This window comes from Nelumbo lutea, chromosome 8, assembly GCF_056320005.1.
Source record: "Nelumbo lutea isolate HS-2025 chromosome 8, American lotus-T2T, whole genome shotgun sequence".
Classification (NCBI taxonomy): domain Eukaryota; kingdom Viridiplantae; phylum Streptophyta; class Magnoliopsida; order Proteales; family Nelumbonaceae; genus Nelumbo; species Nelumbo lutea.
Genome location: NC_142691.1, coordinates 25,843,903 through 25,869,420, shown reverse-complemented (window position 1 = coordinate 25,869,420; position 25,518 = coordinate 25,843,903). Strand labels below are relative to the sequence as shown.

Genomic DNA, 25,518 nt, shown 5'->3' with positions numbered 1-25,518 from the left:
TCATTCTTTTTCTCTCTCAAGCCTATTTAAATCGAAGAACCCACCGTGCTTGTCGTAGGTAATCACCAGAAGGGTCTGGTTCCATTGAGGACTCGATCTTAAGGTCTCGTAAACCTCCTTCACTAACTTCTGCCCATTTGTGACATCGTAAGAAGGGTGGTCGTCGTTGGCAGGTAACCCTTTGAGATCGAAATACCTCAGCTCAATCACGGTTAAGCTGGGCAACTTCCCTTCTCTGGCATGCTTCTTAAACTTTAAATCGAATTGATGGAACTTGAATATGTATTTCAATTTTCTCAAATTCCTGTAGAAGAGAGTGGCGGGGTGTTTTGGAAGTAAATAGCAAAGTCCAATCCATTCTCATGGAGAGAGTCGAAGATGGTCTTCTGTGGGTAGCCTGTAGCTAGCTGCTTCTTGACGTGGCTGGTCGAACCGTGAAACGTTGCAGAGTAGACGAAGAGCCTATTTGGTTGGGTTGGCCTGGGAATCGAAGAAAACCATCGATCAAAGACGGTGAATTCAGGCACCAGGGAAGCGTATATGGGTACAGATTCGGGGTTTGAATCCTTTCATCACAGTGTCTGAGAGATTGGAAGACATTGTCAGAGCTTGTTCGACAAATCCTAACATAGAAGGAATGCGGCCTTATCCAAGGACCTGTTCTTGGACAGCCTCAAATGAGTGTCCAGGATCCGGATCAACAAACTCGGCATCATCGGTAAAGCAGATTGATTGGGACTGTAGGGTTTTAGTTGACATAGGGTTGCATTCCTTGCTTATGACTCCATTTATTGATGGGTCGGCAGATTTCTTCATCCCTCCAAGCATGTGATTGAAGAACCGGTTCTCAAGGACAAGGATTACGATGGTTTTGATGGGTGACTGGTTAGAAGCAGAAGCAGAGAAGGTGAAAAGCAGGAGGAAGAGAAGAGTGGAGACAGGAGGATATTTTCTGGTTCTGAATCTTTCCATGTGTGGTAATGATTAATGAAGAGGTGGAGCTACAGCAAAGGAGATGCTCCTCCAGTTTCTCCATGAAGTTTAAATGAACTGGGGTTTGGGGCGGAAGTTTTTCCAATGAAGTATTGTGGAATTGGATTTTCTGCGATTGCTCAAGATAGAAATGAGATTCAGTTCAAGATAGATATTTTCGGAATTATAAAGCTCAGAGACAATAAAATCATGAGATTCAGTTCAAGAACAGAGAAACTGGGGAGGCTCTCATTCATAGATGTAGGTTGGAGTCTGAGAGCATTCTGGGTTTTTATTGGACAAATTGTCCAACTTGCGATGTTGTAATTGTAAAAACTAGTGGGCTTGATTTATTCACATATGAACCTGAGGTTAAAATTCCTAGTAGCAGTCGATTTGATTCTCATGCTTCTGTGGAGTTACAAGTTGCTTCTGCGGCAATTTGACCTGATGAAATGTACAGTTTTGTATTTGCTATCTGATGAAGGATGATTTGGCCCGACCTCATAGTTATGCGACATGTGGCAAAAGCAACAGCTCGACACAAAAGCAAGCCCAAGGCGTTTTCACCAAGAGGAGAAACCAGCGGACCGAGCTCCCTACTAGGGGCCCGAACTCACCCTTGGCCCCAAACCGGAAAGAAATCCACTGACCTGCCTTGCAACAGTTCGGGACATACCTCGCCAAACTGACCTACCTAGTAACAGCTCGGGATACACCTCGCCGAACTGATCTGCCTTGCAACAGTTTGGGACATACCTCGCCGAACTGACCTACCTGGTAACAGCTCGGGATACACCTCGCCGAACTGACCTACCTTGCAACAGTTCGGCACATACCTCGCCGAACCGACCTACCTAGTAACAGCTCGGGATACACCTCGTCGAACTAACCTACTCTATACATACCTCCGAACTCAAGACTTCGACTCGCTCACCACTCCACACCTTCAGGGCACCAAAACCAAACAAACCGTACTATGCCTGACACTGAGGAAGTCCTTTCCCAAGGGCACCGCACCTGACTGGCTTGGGATCTGACGCTTGATGGCCGCACTCTAAACGACCACTTGCCACCGCCACCTGACACCGCCATCTCCAGTTAGAGAGACGGTTAGGCAGTGACGGTTCTGTCACAGTAGAAAGGATGACGACCGAATTGACAGACGTAAGGGTAATCATACCCGACCTGACAAGGGCCTCGGAGTGAGTGTGCGAAGTGATTATAAGAACCCCTTGCCCCCAGCGAACAAAGTATGTGAACTTTGCGCCATCTGGTCTACACTTTGCCTTTGAGAGATTACTGACTTGAGTTTCGGAGTTATCACACCGGGTTCCCCCCGGAGTTCTCTCATTATTCCCGTTTCAGGCTCCCCGACGCTCTAGCTCAGAGGCGAGTTCGTTGACAGCTAAGACCGACCGGATTGTGCTTCATTAATTGGCGTCGTCTGTGGGAAAGCTTCTAAAAGCCTTCATCTAAATCTCTTCTACCTACCCTTCTTTCAAAAACTCCAACACTGAAATGGCCTCCTCCAGCAGTGCCAGACGTGGAATCGAAACAGCCACTACCGGAGAGAAACTTCATGCTCCGTCAGTGTGCATTGGGCAGTTCACTATCCCCCTTTTAGTGGATGGGATCCCAAGCTTGAATGTGCCACACGCGGTGGCACCTCTCCCACTCCCCATCAAAACGAACTTCGCGGAACCAACTGCTGTCCCACTGGCAGCCCGCCAAAACAAGATAGATGATCTGATGCAATGCATGCGGGCAATGCAGGCCCAAATGCAGCAATTCCAGCAGCACCAACTCCAGCAACACCAGGTGTTGCACCACCTCTCCCAACACCATTATCAACAACAATTCCCTCAGCTACCCTTGAACCAGCCGCTCCCCCCCGGCACCCTGTTTCAAAGCCGGTCAAGGCCTCCCCCCAAGGTAGACGACCTCACCAAGGAGAGGCTTCCAGACCGCAGAACCCCCTTAACAGTCAAGCCTCTTCCCTGGGCCGAAATCCAAGAAAGATCACACCAGCCTCGCAGCCCGCAGGTGGGGCAAGAACCTCGCCAACAAAGTCACCTCGGCGCTCCAAGCCCGAGTTCCCACTCACGGAGAACCGCTTCAGCGCCTTAGCAGCAGGCCAGCAATCCGGGCCCATCGAGCTCGGCAACACAGAGGCAAGCAGCGCTAGCACCAGGCTCAATCAAAGAAGGCACCGACGAAGTCGCCGAACTGCTACCCGCATGCTACCCAAGCTCAGAAGCAAGGAAGAAATGAGCTCGGGCGAGGCAAAAACCGTCCCCATTCTCTTAGTTCCTTCCCCCCTTTCAACAGAACTTTTGGCAGTCCCCTTGTCTAGACATTTCAAACTCCCTTCTCTGGACAAGTACGATGGGTCCTTTGACCCCAATGACCACATCGACGCGTTTCAGTCGCAAATGCACCTCGCTAGGGCAAGTGAGCCGTGCATGTGCATGGCCTTCACCACCACCTTTAGAGGGGTGGTCCACACCTGGTACCGGAACCTAGCTTCCGGGTCAATAAAAAGCTGGCCCCGGTTCGTGCAGATCTTCACTGCGCACTTTGTTACCAGCAAAAGGTGTCCGAAAATAGAGGAAAGTATCTTCGGGGTGATCCAAAGAGAGGGAGAACCCATCAGGAGCTACATCAAGTGGTTCAATGAAGCATGTTTGCAGATCCCTCGGTTAGACCCCGCGGTACAGCTCGCCGCGGCAAAAAGAGGAGTGACTCATAAAGAATTCAAATGGCACATGGTAGCCAGCCAGCCAGCAACCATGGCCGACTTCCTCAAACTCACGGACAAGTTTATGAGAACAGAAGAAGAGATCAACCAGAGAAACGAAGGCGGGGTCAAAAAAAGAAAAAGAGAAGGCGAGCCCTCCAACCCCGGCGACAGAAGAGGCCACAACTGAGAGGCGAAGCCAAGCCAGCCATCCCGAGCTCCCTTAGCAGTTCGGACAGATTACACGCCATTGAACACAAGGCGGACCGAGATCCTGATGACGATCAAGGACGCCCCTTACGTAAAGTGGCCACCTCGCTTGAAGAGCAACCCCAACGAGAGGAACAAAAATTTATATTGTAGTTTTCATAAAGATCACGGTCATAGCATCGAGCAATGTAATAATCTCCGTGACGAGATAGAAGGAATCATCCGTCGCGGGTACTTAAGAAATTTTGTACATTATGACAATAGTAATAAAGCAGGTCGGCAAGGGGAACACGGGAAGGATGTCCCCGAGCCGAGCAACAGACCGGCCGAAACCTTGCAGCGACCTCCCCCAGAAGAAAGGCCAGTCCGGGGAACCATCCATGTGATAGTGCGCGGTTCGGTGGTGGCAGGATGCACTTTGGCAGCAGCAAGGACGTCAGTTCGCGAAGCAGCCCGAGAGGAGCAGAACCCTCCCAAGAGGCCGAAGAAGGAAGAACCAATCTTTTTTACAGAAGATGACGCGCGAGGTGTTCATTACCCCCACGACGATGCGCTCATTATAAAGCTAAGGATCAGTGACTTCGAAGTCCGGTGCGTACTGGTAGACTCAGGCAGTTCGGCGGACATACTATTCAAATTGACATTCGACCAGTTGCAATTGCAGAAAAGCGATTTGAAACCCACTCACACTCCTCTAGTAGGCTTCAGCGAAGAGGAAGTCAGGCCCTTGGGAAAAATAACAGTACCTGTGGAAGTCGGCACATGGCCGTGCGCGGTAAGACTCGACCACGATTTCCTGGTGGTCGCGACCCCCTCCCCATACAACGCCATAATAGGGCGACCAATTACGCATATTTTGCGTGCAGTGGTCTCCACCTATTATCTGGCAATGAAGTTCCCCACGGACTTCGGTGTGGGGGTAGTGCGGGGCGACCAACTTGAGTCCCGCAAATGCTATGTTGCCGCCCTGAAGGGAAAAACTAAGGCAGCCGACGATCTCGAACTAGAGCGACCTGCGGAGCAGGGCGAGGAACGAGCTTCGCCCACTAAGGAAACAGTCACCGTCCCGGCCTCGGCTACAGATCCGGTGCGAACACTACAGATCGGTGCCTCCGTCAACGAACCTTTGCGAACTGAACTGGTGAGTTTCTTACTCCAAAATTTAGACATTTTTGCATGGTCTGCGGCAGATATGCCCGGTATTGACCCCGACCTTATAACTCACAAGCTTAACACTGACCCTGTAGTCAGATCCATTAGACAGAAGAAACGCAACTTAGCCCCGGAGTGCTGGAGGGCGGTCGACGAAGAAGTCGAAAAGCTCCTCGCAGCGGACGTCATAAGGGAAGTTCATTACCCGAGCTGAGTAGTCAACCTAGTGCTGGTGAAAAAAACCAACGGCAAGTGGCGCATGTGCATCGACTACACCGACCTGAACCGAGCTTGCCCAAAAGATTGCTTCCCCCTGCCCTGAATTGACCGCCTGGTGGACGTGACATCGGGACACGAGTTGCAAAGCTTCCTGGACGCCTACTCAGGCTACAACCAGATTAAGATGGACAAGTCCGACCAAGAAAAAACCAGCTTCATTACCGAGTTCGGCCTGTACTTTACAAGGTCATGCCCTTCGGGCTAAAGAATGCTGGTGCGACCTTTCAAAGACTTGTAAATAAACTTTTTCGGCCTTTAATTAGCACGAAAATCGAATGTTATGTAGACGACATGGTCGTCAAAACACAGTTTTCGCGAGAATTAATAAAAAACTTGGATTTTGTCTTCCAAATTCTGCATCAGTATAACATGAGACTAAACCCAAACAAGTGTCTTCGGTGTCACCTCGGGTAAGTTCCTAAGGTACATTGTCAACCGGCACGGCATTGAGGCCAACCTGGACAAAATAAAGGCCATCCTTGATATGAGACCACCTCGGAAAGTAAAAGAAGTTCAAAGGCTAAACGGCCGCATAGCTGCTCCTAGCCGCTTCATGTTCAAGTCGGCAGACCGCTGCTTGCCTTTCTTCAAGGCAATCAAAGGCAAAGGGTTCAAATGGACCCGAGATTGCCAGCTCGCGTTCGACGAGCTAAAGACTTACCTCGCCACCATACCAACCTTAGCCAGACCCGAGGAGGGTGAAGTCTTAGAACTGTACCTCTCGGCGAGCGACGAAGTGGTCAGTTCGGTATTAGTAAAACAAGTAGATCGGGTCCAGCGGCCCGTCTATTATGTTAGTAAAATTCTGTAGGGAGCAGAAACAAGGTGCCCGCAGATAGAAAAAATTGCCTTCGCACTAGTGGTATCAGCTCGGAAACTCTGCCCGTGCTTCCAAGCTCACACCGTCGTTGTCTTAACCGACAAACCCCTAAGACAAGTTTTGCTGAAGCCTGAGGTCTCCGGTGGCTGACGAAATGGGCCATCAAACTCAGCGAGTACGATCTCCAGTACAAACCCCGGACTGCAATTAAGGCCCAAGCTTTGGCAGATTTTATCGCTGAGTGCACCTTCAGCCACGAAGCCCTATAGGTCAAGCCCGAGGTCCCTAGTTCGAGCGAACCCGGAGCTCCCGAGCCAATAAGGTCTAAACCCCGTGAAGTAGCAGCTAGTGTGACATCTCTCCTAGTTAGGTGAAACGCGAACTGGGATGAGGAGCCCTGGATCCTTCACGTGGATGGTTCCTCGAACCAACAAGGCAGCGGGGCTGGAATAGTCTTATGCAGCCCGGGTTGCACAAAATTAGAATACGCACTACGCTTTGAGTTCGCGGCACCCAACAACGAGGCAGAGTACGAAGCACTGATAGCCGGGCTGAACCTAGCGCGAAAGGTAAAGGCAAAGCACTTGGTCATCTGCAACAATTCCCTACTCGTGGTCAACCAAGTTACGGGCGAGTATGAAGCACGCGGGCTCTCCATGATCGCATATTTGGCGAAAGTAAAAGAGGCCCTGCTCAACTTCCAGTCATACTTCATCAGGCAAATCCCGAGGTCAGAGAACACTGAGGCCGACGCTCTGTCCCGATTAGCCAGCAAAAGTCACAACAACATGAGAACCGTGTACATAGAGGATTTACCTCGACCTAGTATTCTCGGGGGGGCAGAGGAGGTCACTCCCGTCCTCGAAGCAGAGCCGAGCTGGATCGACCCACTCGCGAGCTTCTCGATAGACGGAATCCTCCCTGTAGAACACAATGCGGCCAAGAGGGTGCAGCGCCAAGCAGCCAAATACGTCATAATAGACGAACGGTTATACCGACGGTCCTACACACTCCCCTACTTGCGTTGCCTGCGACCTGCCAAAGTCGAGTTCGTACTCTGCGACACTCACGAAGGCTTGTGCGGCGGACACTTGGGGGGCAGAGCACTCGCCCAAAAAACACTTCAACAAGGATACTACTGGCCAACGATGAAGGCAGAAGCTGTCGAGCTCATCAGAAAATGCGACAAGTGTCAGAAACACGCCAATATCCACCATCAGCCTGCTTCCGACCTCAAATACCTCGCCAGCCCGTGACCCTTTGCACAATGGGGCATCGACCTCCTGGGGCCATTCCCGCCAGCAACAGGCGGAAGAAAATTCTTAGTTGTTGCAGTAGATTACTTCACGAAGTGGATAGAAGCCGAACCTCTGGCAACTGTTACGACCTAAAACATACAAAACTTCTTTTGGAAGAACATAATATATCGTTTCGGGTTACCTCGGATACTAATTTCCGACAACGGCAAGCAGTTCGAGGATATCAAGTTCCAAGAGTGGTGCCAGAACATGGGGATTCAACAAAACTTCACATCAGTCGCGCACCCACAGGCAAATGGTCAGACGGAAGTAATGAACAGAGCCATCCTGCGCGGACTGAAAGCACGTCTGGATCGTGCTAAGGGATTGTGGGCCGAAGAGCTACCAAGTGTCTTGTGGGCTCACTGAACTACAGAAAAAACCACCACGGGAGAAACCCCCTTCAACCTCACCTACGGCACTGAAGTAGTTATCCCAGCGGAAATCGAAGTACCAACATTGCGACTAGAAACATACGACGATCGGACAAACGAAGATGAGTTACGTACCAACCTTGACCTACTGGACGAGGTAAGGGACCTCGCACACATCCGGACAGTGGCCTACCAGCAGCAGGTAGCTCGCTACTACAATGCTAGAGTAAAGCAACGAAGCTTCCGAGTCGGCGACCTAGTCCTTCGTAAGATTATGGTGCCCGAACCCGGCGTGGGCAAACTTGGACCAAACTAGGAAGGGCCCTATAAAGTAAAGAGAGCACTTGGGGGAGGGGGGGGCATACGAGCTCGAAACCTTGGAATGAAAACTAGTACCTCGAGCGTGGAACATCATGAACTTAAGGCGATACTACCTATAAACCGCCAAGCGAAGTGGACGAAATCGCTATAAGGTCTTATGGGCCACGATGCGGAGCCAAGAGGAACCTCGACGTAAACAAGCAAAGAAAAGTCGGGCATATTATCAGCTCGGCAAAACAAATCAGTTCGCTGCAAAAGCCTTCGCGACAAAACAGGTCATGGAAGTACAATAACCCGGACAAGTGGCATATTATCAGTTCGACAAAGAATCAATTCGGGAAAAAGGAACATGGGCAAAAAGATTTGTCTATTCCGTTGCAAGAAACAGTACATTGGCCATCAGAAGGCACTTCAAAAAAAAATTATCTTCACATGCCCGGAGCTACTTCTTCGCCATCAGAAGGCACTTCAACAACACCCGAAGGCCCTGCCTCTCCTTCAAAGTCCGGCTCGCCATCGACAGCATTGGCCATCTCCTGAGTTATACGCAAAGTGGATATGGCACTAACATCGAGGTCGGGGTACATGTTCCGGATCATCCACCAGCTCAGCTTGAACCCCCTTCTGTAAGAATCCACCATCAGATCGTCAAAACGCGGAGAGGCAATGTAGTCTTCAATGGCCTTCTTCTTGGCATCTTCAATGCCTTGGGAAAAAATCTGTGTTTTCTCCCTGATGTCCTCCTAAAGATATTCGACTTGATGCTGCAAATCCAACTTCAAGTCCGCCATGTGCTTGACAACGACCCCCATGGCTTCGGCATCACGTTGAGACCTCGCCTGCCTGGCCATTGTGACGCGAGCAGCCTCTTCGGCAGCATAAGCGGCCGCCCAACAGCTCGGGTATTCGCCTCTACAGCACGGAAAGCCTCTTCAGCAGCATGGGCGGCAGCCTCAGCATCTCGCGCCTGTCGTGAGCTCCTCTCCACTTGGGCTGCTAAGGCATGAATTGAAGAATTCACCTACCAAAAGAAACAAATGAGCAATGACAGCAAAAGCAACAGAAAATGAAAAAGGCAGACGAAATCTGACTTACCACCATAGCATGTGTTACGGCGTGGCAGGCGACCTGGTTCAAAGGAAGATCGGTCCACACCGCGATCTCCTCAGGGAAAGTAGCCTCCCTACTCTTCTGAAGAGCATAGTTCAGCGTCAACACGCTCCTAAACTCCCCTTGAGCTCCCAAGCCTGAGGGCCCAGCTCGCGTATGAGCGAACCCAGAGTGAGCAGGAGAACTAGAGTATGCAGGAGGGCCCATATGAGTAGTCTCAGCGTAAGGCCCCCCGGTAGTTTCATACATCGGCGGAGTCACCTCGGTCTCCCTCGGCAGATCCTCCAGCGTGTGGCCTGGAACTTGAGGCTCCTCATCCGGGGGCAGCTCGGTATGAGTTTGCTTGGCGACCCGCTTCCTCTTCTTCATGCCCTGGAACAGGCACCCCCCACGAGTTCTCTCCGCATCCATCACAACTGTAGAAACGAGTTCGACATCAGAAAAAATGAAGGAAAAAAAACAAGCAAGAAATCGCAGAACTAGAAACCTACCTGAACTTAAACCGGCCGCAATAAGCTTGGCCTCCATCAAGTACTCATGACACTTTAAACCTTGCCATGCCCATTGCCAGAGGCCCTTCACCGTCTCTTTGTCGAGAGTGACACCGGAATCAGGAGCGGCCTCACCCCACCCTGTCTGAAAGGGCCATCCTTGCGCACTTCGCACGCCGAAGTAGTCCCGCTTCCATGCCGGGACCTTATTAGGAAGATCGTGCAGAAGCTTAAAGCCCGAGCGAGGAGAAAAGTAATATGCCCGTCTTCCCCTAGGAAGAGAACCTGCTTGTCTCTTAAGCATCAAGATGGAGGAGAATATCTCCAAGTCTAAAGGGAAATTCTGCTCACAGAAAAGGGAGACTGTCCCCACTAGGTTCCAAATAAAGTTCGGGTGAAGCTGGCCAATGGTAACGCCAAAGTGGTTTATGACTTCAACTAAAAGGGGGTGGAAAGGCAGTCGCAGCCCCGCGGAGAGCTGCTCTCGAAAAATCACGATCTTGTCAGGACTGTGTTCCTAAGGAAAACTACCCAAGGGAATGAAATATGTATACCCCCCAGGCATATTGTAAGACATGAGTATAGATTGGAGCCCCTCGAGCGTCATGGTTGAGGGACCAAACCTATCTAGCATCCGACCTCTGCGAGAGGTAGATGCCAAACTGCCCGAAGTTGCTCGGCCTACGGGTTCATAGTCATCCTCAAGTTCCACCTCGGGATCACTAAGGCAATCGGGGGATACGGCTCGGTTTGTAGAACCTCCATCAGTACTACTTAAAGAGTCGTCTGAGCTATCAAAGCTAGACATCGAGGAAAATAGGTGGATTCAAGAAGGTACTCACCGGAAGAAAGTTTTGAAGGCTTCGGAGACAGGAACAAGCCAAAAAACCTTGGAGGCTAAGTAACCAGCCTAGACGCGAGCTGAAAAACTTGGACGCGAGCTGAAAAGTTGGACACGAGCTAAATAGGCAAGCTGCAGAAGTGACAAATCGACTGGGGTCCCCCACTATTTATAGCTATAGTAACCAAGAATCAACCGTGCATATCAAAAATGATCCGACGGCCCACATCCGCACTGATAGCACGTCCCCTGAGGTCGAGGCATGATTGGCGCACGTCTTTCCGAAAAGAGTGAAACATTAGCACATGTCTTTTGAAACCGACGTCGCGCCAGCGCACGTCTTTTCGAAACTAACCGCGCCACACGTCCCCTTGCAACTAACAAAAAACGCCAGCGCACGTCCCTTCAAAATGATAGAGGCACGCTTTCTTCAAATTTAAATGACCCACTGTCACGTCCCAGCGGCACGAATTTTTGAAATTTAAAACGCGCGCTGTCATGGCCATCAAATATTCATGAGCAGTAGGCACGTTTCCCACCTCAGAACCGAAGAACCCTGGAAAATGCAACTCACGCAGTCAAGATTCGAAGGACGGGACAAATCCACTTACCACCTTGCAAAACTCCCCGCACCAGGGCAAGACCCTTGGCGCGAGGAGTGGGGGGCAATTGATGAAGGATGATTTGGCCCGACCTCATAGTTATGCGACACATGGCAAAAGCAATAGCTCGACACAAAAGCAAGCCCAAGGCATTTTCACCAAGAGGAGAAACCAGCGGACCGAGCTCCCTACTAGGGGCCCGAACTCACCCTTGGCCCCAAATCGGAAAGAAATCCACTGACCTGCCTTGCAACAGTTTGGGACATACCTCGCCGAACTGACCTACCTGGTAACAGCTCGGGATACACCTCACTGAACTGACCTGCCTTGCAATAGTTCGGGACATACCTCGCCGAACTGACCTACTTGGTAACAGCTCGGGATACACCTTGCCGAACTGACCTGCCTTGCAACAGTTCGAGACATACATCGCCGAACCGACCTACCTGGTAACAACTCGGGATACACCTCGCCGAACTGACTTGTCCTATACATACCTCCGAACTCAAGACTTCGCCTCGCTCACCACTCCACACCTTCAGGGCACCAAAACCAAACAAACCGTACTATGCCTGACACTGAGGAAGTCCGTTCCCAAGGGCGCCGCACCTGACTGGCTTGGGAGCTGACGCTTGACGGCCCCACTCTAAACGGCCACCTACCACCGCCACCTGACACCGCCATCTCTAGTTAGAGAGACGGTTAGGCAATGACGGTTCTGTCCCAGTAGAAAGGACGACGGCCGAATTGACAGACGTAAGGGTAATCATACCCGACCTGACAAGGGCCTCGGAGCGAGTGCGCGAAGTGATTATAAGAACCCCTTGCCCCTAGCGAACAAGGTATGTGAACTTTGCGCCATCTGGTCTACACTTTGCCTTTGAGAGATTACTGACTTGAGCTTCGGAGTTATCACACCGAGTTCCCCCCGGAGTTCTCTCATTTTTCCCGTTTCAGGCTCCCCGACACTCCAGCTCAGAGGCGAGTTCGTTGACAACTAAGACCGACCGGATTGCCCTCCATCACTATCGTTGAGGAAGAGATGGCTGGAGACCCTGCTTATTTGGTTGCTATCATTGTTGAGTACTTAAGGAGTGAGGCTGTGGAGAAACTCAAAGTACATCCAAATCTGTATGTTTTGACTGTACAACTGCTAGCTCGTAGTGATCGTTATGCAGAGCTTACTCTCCTTCAGATCAGGTAGAAGAAAAGGGAGGAGAGAAAGGGGAAGGGGGAGAAGAGAGATCGGGGGAGAGAGAGAGAGTCGTGAGATCGGGGAAGATGAACAGTATTTTCTTCGAATAGTTATTAAAGGGTAATATGGAGATTAAAAATATTGCAGTGGCGGATTTCAACAAAAGGCTAACCGAAGGGGGTCTTTGTCTCAAAGTCATAGTACAGGGGGGTTTTTGTCGCAAAACAAAGTACAGGGAGGGTCTTTATCACAGACCCCATAGTACAGGGTGGTCTTGGTCGCAAAATAAAGTACAGGGGAGTCTTTATCACAGACCCCATAGTACAGGGGTCTTTATAATTTACCCAAAATAAAAACAAGATAAGGTCAAATCTAAAGCAGCAGTAAACCAGAATTTACACATCCTATTATTGATAAAAAAAAAAAAGAATCTGCACAGCCTATTTGCACTCCCATGCATTTATACTAGTTCAAATGAAATTTGTACTGCAATCAAACACAGCCTTAGTCACAGAGACTCTGCTAGTTATTTTCCTTGTTAGTAACGTATAACTTCATTTAATTTATTTAAAAACAAAAGAAAGATACAAGGATGAAGCTAGCTTCAGCTAGCCAACAGTATTGGATCACATTGTATAAACCATCGCCCAAAACAATTCTTATCTGTTTACCCCTAACTTAGCGGGCCCGTCTGTCGTAGAGTTTGCATCCCTTGGAGACCAAAGAAACCTAACATTTTAAGTCAGAAGCTAAGGCTATGTTTGGTTTGAAGTGAAAGGTAGGAGAACCTATACAAGGTTTGTAAGGGTTTTCCTACCTTTCCCTTCCTTTCCCTACCTTTTCCTTCAAACCAAACACAACCTAAATGATTCATCTCTCTTCTAAGTATCTATAATTCCAAGCACCTTCCTCCTCATTCCTCAGCCACCCTATAATGACCTTTTGAGTTGCTCTCTACCAATATGTTACTGAAATTAGCTGCTCTATCCAGTTTAAGGCCCTGCAGTAGCTTAGTCTTCAGTGCCCAAGGGACCTGAGAACGTAGAACGTACCCAATATGTTTCTTGCATCATCCCTGAATACTCCCCCAATGCCTGAGTGTCCTGGATTGCCCAAGCTAATAACTCCATCAACATTTAGCTGTCCAAGCTTCAAGTCTTCTATTTTCTTTTTTCCCTTCTGCTAAGTGGTAAGCCAATCATGCTACCTTATACCTATTCTCTGTCATGGTGAGGTTTTAAACTTTTTGCCACATGAGAACCATGGCAACTACATATGGAGATAGAGGTACATGGTGTTTATTACAGATATTGAGCCCACGCTGCACCCATATTTTGTTGTATCAACATGGTTTTCTTGGAGCAAAATGTGTATCTTGGAACCAGAAGGTCTCAATTAATGATTCTTGTTTTCTCAGTATCCAACTCTTACTATCAATTTTGTTATAGCATCTGATCATTATTTCAAGGTGTCTATGAAAGAGTTAGTCCATGAAATGGGGAGACACCAGATCGATGTTCATGTGAATCAACCAAATAACAGAGATGTAGTCCATCCACAAATACAAAACTCTGTTGGATTTGGATAGGTCCCTAGATGGTCTAAGCAGGACTCTCAGAATCACAAGTTTTGGCTCTTTAATACTGCTAGATCTTACTGAGGTAAAGTGAAGATGATTTTGGTGGGATTTTGTGGAATAGCCATGAAAGACCCCCGTGGCATATATGTAATGTGGCTTATTTGCAGCCTACATTGATGATATTCCATGAGGCACAGGTACTGCATATGATCTGTTGATTAGAAAGCGGTGTTGTTAGAATGGGACCAGAAGAAAAACCGAAGAGCTCCCTGAGTCACAGTCATACTGGTTTTATCAGAACATAGAACCATTAGAAAAAAACTGGGGCGTGGAAACCATGGTTCAAACTTCAAAGTATTGGTATGATACGTATTGATTTTCGGGGTCACTGAAACTCTAATTATTAGGATTTAGTGTTTGAAATGCGTGATACACAATTTTTAATCATGCTATAGAAACCTCACTAGATCACTCGTTTACTGGTTCAAGCATCTGGTTCGATCTGAGCCTGATAACATTGACTAGAGGAATCACTTTAGCAATCCAAACTCCATGAAACTCCGGATTATTGTGCCCATTGGACAGACCATGATTCTAATCTTCTTGAGCTATATCTCTCATGGTTGGACAGTTGGGGTGCAGATCATTTTGCAGCATTTTGTTCTCATCCATCTCTTTAGCTTTCTTTTTGTGTTCCAGTGCCTTCTTCCTTGAGTTGTTTGCCTGGATATATGGACTCCCCCACCTTTTAAAATAATCTTGAAAGGAGTCAGAACTGAATCTGTAATCTTGAGGGTAAAGGAAGAAAGAGGTTGTATTTGGTACAATTGCCATTTCTACCTTAAACGTTTGGAGTTGGCCAATATAAACTTACAAGACAAATAAAGTTTTCTCCAGAAACGTTTTGGGTACGTGGCAGTGGCACAAATTGCTCTTTTTACTTAACTGTCAAATTTGATATTTCAAACTCTAAACCGTACAGTAAAGATAAGCTCCCCACGCATTTTTATATGATGTGATAATACATATTTGTCATCAACTTGTATTAATCAATCCTGAACATTTTAGGTTGAAATGGCAAAGATACCAAATGCCACCTGTTTTTCTGACAAGGTTATGAATAGATTTAGGCGGTGTTTGGGATAGATGCTGTTTCCTGAGAGAGGTGTTTTTAGAAGAGGGTGCTGCATAAGCATGTTGTTTTTCATTGTTGTTGACATCATTATAGGCAAATAATGTAGCAATACCAAGTGATGAAGTCCAACAACAGCCAGCTCCTGATTCACGTTGCCAAATGATGCAAGCACTAGGTTGAATGGGTTCTTTTCTTGTACACAACTTGACTCCAACCTCAATCTCAGGTGCTAAAGAAAAATGAGAAAAAATGAAATCATTACCAGAAAGTAAATGCACGCACTAAACATTTTTTTTTTCATTCAACCCATGTTTTATACCATTAATATCAGAAATACCGAATTTCGACTTGAAACCTTGAAACAAGTGAATATTCCTACTTTCAGAATTATTAAATACGAAACAAAAGAAAATTAAGGGAAGAAATCGAAGAAATCAACAACCCAATTTACAGACTACAAATCTACAACCGCCCAACCCATGTTACTATGTTAGCACCACTAAAATCAGAGATAGTAATAACAAATAACCCATCACTAAGGGGAAAAAAGACTCATCATATCTGTGAAAGATGATAACAAGAAGCAATAAAGGGCAATGAATCAAACCGCATAATCTTTAATATCAAATCTCCAATCTTTCAACAAATAATTCAGACTCCATCCAAGCTTTCAAACCCTGAGTATCTGCAGCTTAGTCGAGAAAGCAATCGCAACCCTATCCGGCTGAGTCGATGACCACTTTTCATGATTATACTTGCCATGTACCTTGGGTCCTGCTTGTTCCACCCCAACCACAAAAGTGGTGCGTTGGGCTCGAAAATTTCATAGATGATAGTCGAGTGATTCTTGTCACGTAAATTGAAAACCCTAATGGATTCATCTGCAGAAATCGAAGTGAAAACCCTAATGCCTCCCTAGGCAATATTGTAGACCTCCTTATCGTGCACGATTAACTGGGTATCTAGGGTTTTCTTCTCGATATCCCAAATAGTGCAAGTGGTGTCGATGCTCGAAGTCCCGATTTGCTTAGGCTGGGCTTTGTTCCAGTCGAAGGAGGTGAGGGGGCCACAAAACTCACTATTTTTGTTGTTGTTGAGGAGGCTCTTGAGTTCGACCCGGTCGTCAGAAATGTGCCATACATAGAGAAAGTCACCGGAGGTGGCGAGGAGGTCAGGCTTCTAGCACTCCTTGTAAAATGGTCTTGGTGGGTGGTTAAGGGTGTTCGAAGGAGAGATTTGGGTCTGAGCAAATTTCATCGGTTGAGTTGTCAAGTTGGACGATTTCAACCCAATTCTGATATTGCTCAAGGAGGCTGGCGCTAAAGAAAGTGGGAAAAAGATGAAGAAAAGAGAAAGAGATGAGGAAGTAAAGAGGAGATGAAGGAATGAACAGAGAAGAAATGGAGAAAAAAAGGGAGAGAAAGAACAAATAGCAAACTAGGTTTGGTTCCAAAGAAGTGAGGAATTGTCATAAATCAAGGATAGACTTTATACGAGCACAATTGTTTTTGGGCGCGAAACCTTAAACTACGATTAATTTTTAGGCCCGCTAAAATCAAAAGGCAAAATTGTTAACTACATAGGCAATAGAAAGTGCCTCTATAGTAACGAAATAACTTTGCCTTCTTTAATATGGTATAGAGGCAATTTTATTTGAATGCCTCCAACTAAGTGGCTCTAAATCCAAGTATTGTAGTAGTGTACTAACACCTCCCTTCTCTTTTTAAAATGGATTTAAACCTCCCTGTCCAGTGAAATTATGGGACAGAGATCTCCCTTCCATTAATAATTTGTCAAGATCTGTATATAATGTTGAATTTTTTAAAATCCCAAATTTGCCCTCTTATAATCTTTTTACCTTGACTCATAAAAAAACCACCGGAAATCCTAGAAGGTATGTTATAACAATTTTAATTTCAAAGAGGCATGGGTTCAAGAATCGTATTCTTGCGGCTGAGGATCATCTGCATTTATTTTTTGAAAACTCCTAGCAAGTCCACTTCACAGAATTCTACTCGAAAAGAGTTTGTGTTTAAATCAACATTATAACTCTCTATTTGCATTTGTTAGCGGGCATCACCCTTCAACTTGATCAACTTGATTGAATTTTTCATTCCACAGTATCTGCAATTGCAGTCTTTTTAAGTGTTTTTCTTTTTTCTTTTTTGAATCAAGAGCCTAATTGGATTTTCATTAATTTCAAAACTAAACATTAGTTGTGATCAAAAGAACTTGAAAAAGAGAAACAGAAAATGGGCTGCTGAATATATAAACAAGTAAAATGACACGAAAAAGGAAATAATGAGCTCCCTCTTAAGTATACAAATAAAAGCTTTTGAAATTGAAAGAAAGGATTCCGCTTCACTTGATCATTATGGCCTTGTATAGGGAATATGGTTTGGGATGATCGGTAACACTAATGCAAACTTTGATTTTTCTTGGGCTATGCATTGGACAAATTGAAATAAAGATGTATTTCTTCTCAATGGGGGTCTGAGAATGGTGCACATCTCCTTTTTTTTTTCTGTTTTTCATCTTGTTTTTTTCTGGTGATAGAGTTTCCAATATTTTGAAAATTTGAAGAATCAAATAGGGTAAAAGAGTCATTTTAATTACTTTTTTAGACATAACTTTAATGGGGAGGCTTTAGTCCAATTTAAAAAGAGATGGGAGGTTTCAGTATTTAAGAAAAAACTCAGGGGAGGTGTAAGTCTTTTGCCCTTATTTTTATTTCAAAATTTAACTTATTTACTTTAATTGTAATACAAATGAAATAAACCAAGACATGAGGCAAAATAAATTAAAACCTAAAACAAATTTAAACCAGAATTTGCCATTCTTTTTATTTGCACTCCCATGCATTTACACCAGTGCATATAAAATTACACTGCAACCAAACAAAGCCTAAGCTTTTGGTACTCGAAAACCAAAATCTTCCGTGAGTTGCTGAAATGCCAATAGCTTAGGAGAGTCTTTTGTATTTGGTAAAACCGTAAAACCATTACATTTGGATGAAAATTCATGTCAAGGGGTGTTTACAAGCCAAATTAACAGTTCTTACTATGGGAGGGAGGCAAAGTCTCAAAGCCTTTAATGGTTTGATGGTAATGTGGTTTGATATGGACGAAAAAATACATATTTCCTACCAAACAGAATATAAGTATATTTATACTTAAATCGCAGTTGTCCTTGTCTGATTCCTCACATTGTTTCCTAATTCCTTTAAATTTTGTATTTTTTTGAATTTCTAAAATAAAATAAAAAAAAGTTAAATATAAACATATCCAACCTCACCCACAAGACTCTACAACTGTACATTAGGATCATTTCTCATGAATGATAACGTGTAAATAGGAGAGATGTTCTCAATGTATGGATAAGAGATCCGAACACATCTTTTTGAAACCAGCTCGATGCACAGGTTTCTTCTGGTTCAAGCATAAGTGAAGGCACTTTTGTTTGGAAGAATAAACAGTTTTTCAACCCAAAATGCTTTTAAAACACCTACAGTACCAAACACAACCTAAATTGGTTTGACAAAATTGCCAAAGTAAATGACTGGACTAAAAAAAAGTCATAACAATGTACCAAAGAATGGATGGATAGGCTTGTTGAGTGAATGATTATTAATAAATAATATCGTTGAAGCGATAGCTGGAAAAGTATAAAAGATACCCTTTTTTTTATTATTTGTGGGGTAGCAATAGCCTTGGATAGTTTTCCTTGCTTCCAAGCTAAGAAAGCTCTCATGGTCCCCATTGTTTCATATGTTAGCCTATAGTTATTAAATTCTCTTATGCATCCACCATTAAAACAGAAATAAGCACTTTTATGCCTTGTTTGTTCTTGAAATCAGCAATCAGTCTCAACCTAAGATGGGTTCTATCAGACTCAGACCAGATTAGACTGTTGAACCAGTGACCCAGTTTTGGAGTCCCCAGTGAATTTTCGAATTTTCTGTCCGCTCCGGCTTCCTCTTATTGAATTTAATTTGGACCACAAGTCACATCGATTTGGTTTTGGATAATCCAAACCATTCCACATGCCTACATTATTCACTGAGTAATATAGAAATATTTTTCTTCCAAGTTACGACAGTGATTGGTTGGCTAACGGCCATGAGAGGAACTATTCTCTCTAATAAATGATTCATTGGAGACACCCATTGAAACTCCTCTTTCTGTAAGTATACAGAATGATGAAAACAGTGCAGCTCCAAACAATAGTTCACGATTGATTGTATGATATTTACAGTTCAATACTTCCATTCCAACTAAGGATTATGCATTGTCTCGCCTTAACAATGAAGAATTGGCCTTGGAAGAGTGAGAAAGGCCCAAGAACTCACATTTTAACACAAAACATGGCCCTTGATGAGTTTAGCATTTACCTTAGAAATCATTAGTGTCAAACCGTCTGAAGTAGTCTTGATCAGTTTATTGGGGGATTATAAATAGCATTCAAGCAGGTAGGATAGAAATTAGTGAGCAAAACAAGTAATGCTTTTGATGGGGATTAAGCTGTTGAAAGCTGAAACCATGATCAAATGTTTTAGTTTTGCTAGGTGTCCTGACTTCTACCAGTGTTCAAATTTCTCACCTAAATTCAATGATTCAACTGGTCCATGGGAACAAGTGAAGCAATGGGGCTTTGCTAACTGATGAAGGAAAACTTGGCCCGACCTCTTTATTATGAGACACGTGGCAGAAACGACAACTCGGCAAAAGGGGTCAAGCCTAGGCGGGAACAAGGGCACACTTCGCCGAACTAACCCACCTTATAACAGCTCGGGGTAGACTTCGCCGAACTACCACCTTGTAACAGCTCGGGATAGACTTCGCCGAACTACCACCTTGTAACAGCTCGGGGTAGACTTCGCCGAACTGCCGCCTTGTAACAGCTCGGGGTAGACTTCGCCGAACTACCACCTTGTAACAGCTCGGGGTAGACTTTGCCGAACTTCCACCTTGTAACAACTCGGGACACACTTCGCCGAACTGCCACCTTGTAACAGCTCGGGACACACTTCGCCGAACTGACCCTTGTTACAGTTCGGGATACCTCCGAGCTCAAGACCGCCTCACTCAACACTTCGCATCATCTTCTAGGCACCAAAGCCAAACAAGTCGTACCATGCCTGGCACCAGGGAATTCCGTGCCCGAGGGCGCCACGCCTGACTGACTTGGGATCTGACGTTTTGGTAGCAGCACTCTAAACGGCCACCTGCCACTGCCACTGACGCCGCCATCTCCAGTTAGACGGTTAGGTAGTGACGGTTTTGTCTCAGCAGAAGGGACGACAGCCGAGTTGACAAGCGCAAGAGTAATCATACCCGATCTGACAAGGGCCTCGGGACGAGTACGCGAAGCAACTATAAGAGCCCCCTGCCCCCCCGACAACGGAGGTATGCAAACTTTGCGCTATCTGGTATTACCTTGCTTTTGAAAGATTCTAACTTGAGATTCGGAGCCTCTACACCGGGTTCCCCCCAGAGCTTTCCCATCTCTCCCATTTTAGGATCCCTGCTACCTCGTTCGAAAGCAAGGTAGCGGACAGCTAAGACCAGCCGGATCGCGCTCCATCACTAACCCTTAGAATATAAGCCATTGTATGATGATTTGGGCTCAGCTGGATTTAGTCATATTGCTCTAGTCTTGAGTTCGATCTGCTTGGAGGCCAAGCTAGCTTGCCCATTGATGATGTTCACCACAAAACACTGCTCATTTTGACATGGGTGAAATGATTAACCAGTAATCATCAAAGCAATACACTAAAACTCTTGTAGTGGGTATATTCTTCATGATTTTATGGATTGGAATGATAAAACTCTATTAAAGTAAAAGAAAAGATTGGTTTCAAAGTGCACCATTTGAACTAAATGTGTGCTTGTGCTCTGCCATTACACTCCAATGAAGTTGGTGGAGTTGGTCATCTAAGCAGGCACAAGTGGCCCCCCTAACCCTCAATTAATCAATGATTCAACACCCCAAACCAGTAATTTGGTAGAACATAATCAAATACTGGATGTACCAAATTCAAACATCATTATGAGTTGCAAATTTCAACCATCAGATTCATTGACGTTTGACTTGAATAATGAGCAATACCTAAGATGACCCACTTAATGAATGGATTAGATTGTTATACGTGGCACTGATTTGGACTACCAAGATTCAAGATGCTTTACCTTAAGAGAGATGTAGAATGAGATTTGTCATCCACTGTCTCTAATAACAACTGAACACAGAGCGAGCCCAAGTCTCCTGTTCCACATTGAGACCACACTGGTCGATTAGTCTGATCTTTCCTATTTATCAAATCAACCACAACCGACTAAGCTGTTATTAAAACTAATAACAACCCATTTTTCTCCGCTCCCCAAAACCCGCAAAGCCAAGCTCAAACCCTGTGCCTTTGCTACTTGATTTTGCTTTTCGGCCTGAATCTTGGTAGTTTGATAAATTTAGGTACGTTTCTATCTTATTAACATGTCTGGAAGAAATCCCACGTATACCAACCCAAAACCCTGCAAACATCTTGCAGATTACAAGCTAAAACATGGTTTGGATGGGTACAACTCACTTCAGAAGAGCCTCAAAATAACCCCAAATGGAAGAACTGCCATGAATCGAGACCAGAGCAAGATACCCAGATGTAGTTTTTGTTCTGGGTATGAAGGGAGGCTTTATTTTTGTCTGATCTGTTCCTCCGTTTCATGTTTTACCTCGCTTGAATCAAACCACGCCTTCTTGCATTCCCAATCTGTGAAGGGTCATGAGATTGCTGTGGACATGGAAAGAGCCGAGCTCTTCTGCTGTGTATGCTGTGATCAGGTCTATGATCCCGATTTTGATAAGGCGGTGATGTGTAAACAGATTATGGAGATGCCCTGTAACAACAATGTTGTTGATGTTAGTATAGAGAGTTCAAATAAGAGGAGAAAGGTGGCTCCGAAGAAGACCGCCCTTGATTTGAAGAATTCAAGGGATTTGGTTATGAGGTTGCGTCGAGAATCAAATTCATGCTTTCTTTGGGGCTTGAGGGGATTGAACAATCTGGGCAGTACTTGTTTCATGAACTCGGTGTTGCAAGCATTGCTTCATGTACCCCCATTGAGGAACTACTTCCTTACAGAACAGCATAGCCGGGAAAGTTGCCGGAAGAGTTCATTTGATGGACTCTGCTTGCGCTGCGAAATTGCCACTCTCTTCTCTGCTTTCTTTTCTGGGGATCCGGCACCTTACAGTCCTGCCCGGTTTCTTTACAGGTGAGACATTGATTTATCTCTGCTATTTTCTGTGCTAATTGTTAATTGTTATTTCCAGTGGTTTCCATTATCAAATTCAGTGGAATCTGTACAATAGGCAAAAATATTGGGTGCGGACCGTGCGGTTTCTCACCAAGTGTTTGTAAGATAATGTATCGTCAGCTGTAATTATTGCTTACAGAAATCACTATCTTCTGTACAATAGGCCAAGAGTATTCTGTAATTCTCACTTAGATAGTATTTATGTTTATTAGTCATCTATCTAATTTTTATGACAATCCGTCAGCTACAAAAATCACCATCTTCTCTTGCACTTCAGTACACTAATCTGATAATCGAGATGGACTTCATAAGTATTCCTTATGGTTTATGCGTGTTGTTCAAGATACAAAATTACATTTGCAGCTGTAAACTCCAAAAAGGATTTTTCCCCTGCAGCGATTTTCTACTATCTTCTAAAATGTGGTCGAATTGAATAGATTCAATTGCTGTTGGCAGGAAAAAGTATTTTGGTGATTGCTTTACTTTATTGAATTAGGCATTTCAAACTCACCTTGTTGTCCAATAACGCTGGAGATCTCCTGATCTTGTTACTTTGTTTGCCCTTACAAATGTCTAGGGAGATTCATTACAAGCAGTCACTCAGTATGAGCTTCTTGATTGATTTCAAAAACACTGTTGTTATTCCTGCAGCTGGTGGAAGCATTCAGCAGATCTTGCCAGTTATGATGAACAGGATGCACATGAATTTTTCATCTCACTCCTTGACAGAATCCATGAAAGGGAGGAACAAGCCAGACCCTCAAACAAAGGTATTTGAAATATCAAGGTCTAGCATTACTTACAAGTATCAAATTCTAGAATGTTGTTCCATATTTTCACTTTGACATCCATTTTTAGGCCCAAAATGAGTACAATGGCGCCCATAAGTAGTAACTTGCTCTTCTAATGCTTTTCTAAATTTAGCCCAGTTTATGATTCTCTATAAGCTTTTTTTTTTTTTTACACAGATAATGGAGATTGCCATTGTATTACTCATAGAGTATTCTCTGGGGTCTTGAGATCAGATGTTACTTGTACAACATGTGGGTTCACTTCAACAACGTATGATCCCTGTGTGGATATATCTCTTGATTTAGACCCAAGAAACGGCTGTGCAATGGAGGTAGCTGATGGGTTCATCAAACAAAGTGAAACCAAGGACATGTCTACTCTTGTTGGTTGCTTAGACCTCTTCACAAGGCCAGAAAAATTGGGCTCTGACCAGAAGCTATACTGCCAACACTGTCAAGTAAGACGAGACTCATTGAAGCAAATGTCCATCAGACGGCTTCCATTGGTCTTGTGTTTCCATATAAAGCGATTTGAGCATTCCCCAATCCGAAAAATGTCAAGAAAGATAAACCGGTACTTGCAGTTCCCTTTCACATTAGACATGACCCCATATCTATCATCTTCAATCGTGAGGAATAGGTTTGGGAACAGGATATTTGCTTTTGAGAGTGACGAAGCAGATATTTCTACAGAATTTGATGTGTTTGCAGTTGTTACTCATTCTGGGAAGCTTGAATCTGGCCATTATGTGACATACTTGCGCCTGAAGAACCAATGGTACAAATGTGATGATGCATGGATTACACAAGTTAGTGAAGGGGTGGTGAGAGCTTCACAAGGCTACTTGATTTACTATGTTCAGAAAATTCTTTACCACAAAGCAAGTGAGGATATGCTAGCTCAACCAATTTCGCCTCATAGAGATTCATTTCTTTCTACATCTGTGTGTTGCTAAATGGAATGTCTTACATTGAATAAGTTTAAACACCACGCTAAATCAAAGAGACATGGGTTTTCTCTCATCTGTGACCGGATAATGCATGGACAAAAAGAAACAGAAGTTTAACATTTAGGAGGGTCTGAGAATCATCCCCTGCAAGCCATAAAATAAGACAGGCTTCAGTTGTAAATAGATAGAATGCAGAGCATACTAAGAACAACCATGCTGTTGAGCTCCAGTACTTAGCATAACCTTTTCAGAGAATATCAACCAAAACTTACTCTTCAGATTCAACAAAACATGTTCCAGATTTGACTCTTATTGACTCATGAGTTTCCTGCTCAGGTATTTGACGAGTTCAGGAGCTTCAGAAACCATTCTGTTTCCTACTTACATGGATATCAACATTTCAAGTGAACTTGGCCCAGGTTTCTCTGTGGCCTTTTAGATCAGACATGTACATTTTATTTTCATTGAAGCATTGATGGAATTATTTATTTTGATTCCTGTTATTAACACAGTTTCAATGAATATGCAACTCCTGATTTCTAGTGGCTCTTCCATCTTTACAGTACCTTCAATAAACAACGAAACCCTAATGCAGTCTTATCAAATTATGATAATCACCTTAGCTGTCTATCCTTTTATGTTTTTCTTTTTTTTTTCTTTTCCCCTTCTGTTGTTATCAATTTTTAGGCTGTTGTACTAGATCTGGGACCCTATTGGTGCTTTATGGTGCTGCAGCCAAGTGCACAGAAGAGCATCTTAGAGCTCACCTCTCTCAGTAAAATAATCTCAAGGAATGCTTCATCCGCCCATGGCCCACTCTGGGATAAACACCATTTATGCGACCTTGGGCCAAGTGTTGACTGATATTTTCTGATATTATACCAACCAAACTCAGTGGGACCACCTGGGCCAAATGTACACTGCTTGTGCTGCATGTGAATGCTGCCACCTTGACTCTAAAGGTGTTTGTTTGATAGCCAAGTTTACCTCTCCAATTCAAGGCAACTTCATGTGGAACGTGTAAGTGAACCCTTATACCTACATGTCTTTGCCCCATGAAGAGCGCCAAGGCTACATGCCAGAGAGGATGGCTGTTGGCTGGGGTTGGCATTTGTTTGGAATCCCAACCGCCTACCTTCTAAATGGAGCGGTGTAGCGGGTGGAGAAAGTGGGAAACAAATAGAAAATAAAAAGTAAACGATGAATCATTCCTGTGATAACTTCTATAAAAATTTCAGAAACCTTTCCTGAATACTAACTTGTGGAAGCTTTATAGACAACCATCCATCAGCTATGGGATCCTTTTAATTTAGATTATTTACTTGTGCATTTCCTCTTATCTGTACAC

General features: G+C 44.9%; 1 protein-coding gene and 2 pseudogenes across 1 annotated transcript; 1 reads left to right on the top strand and 2 right to left on the bottom strand.

Moving 5' to 3' along the window:
• LOC148843495 (non-specific phospholipase C6 pseudogene) lies at positions 1-972 on the bottom strand (annotated as a pseudogene).
• Positions 973-15,770: 14,798 nt separating this feature from the next.
• Positions 15,771-18,121, bottom strand: LOC148843494 (WD repeat-containing protein LWD1 pseudogene; annotated as a pseudogene).
• A 3,215-nt stretch (positions 18,122-21,336) lies between these two features.
• Positions 21,337-24,722, top strand: LOC148843493 (ubiquitin C-terminal hydrolase 22-like). The gene is made up of 3 exons (XM_088956758.1): positions 21,337-22,387; positions 23,081-23,199; positions 23,398-24,722. Exons 1-3 carry the CDS (start codon positions 21,609-21,611, stop codon positions 24,174-24,176), a joined length of 1,677 nt encoding a protein of 558 aa, XP_088812884.1. The 5' UTR covers positions 21,337-21,608; the 3' UTR covers positions 24,177-24,722.
• The last annotated feature ends 796 nt before the right edge of the window (positions 24,723-25,518 follow it).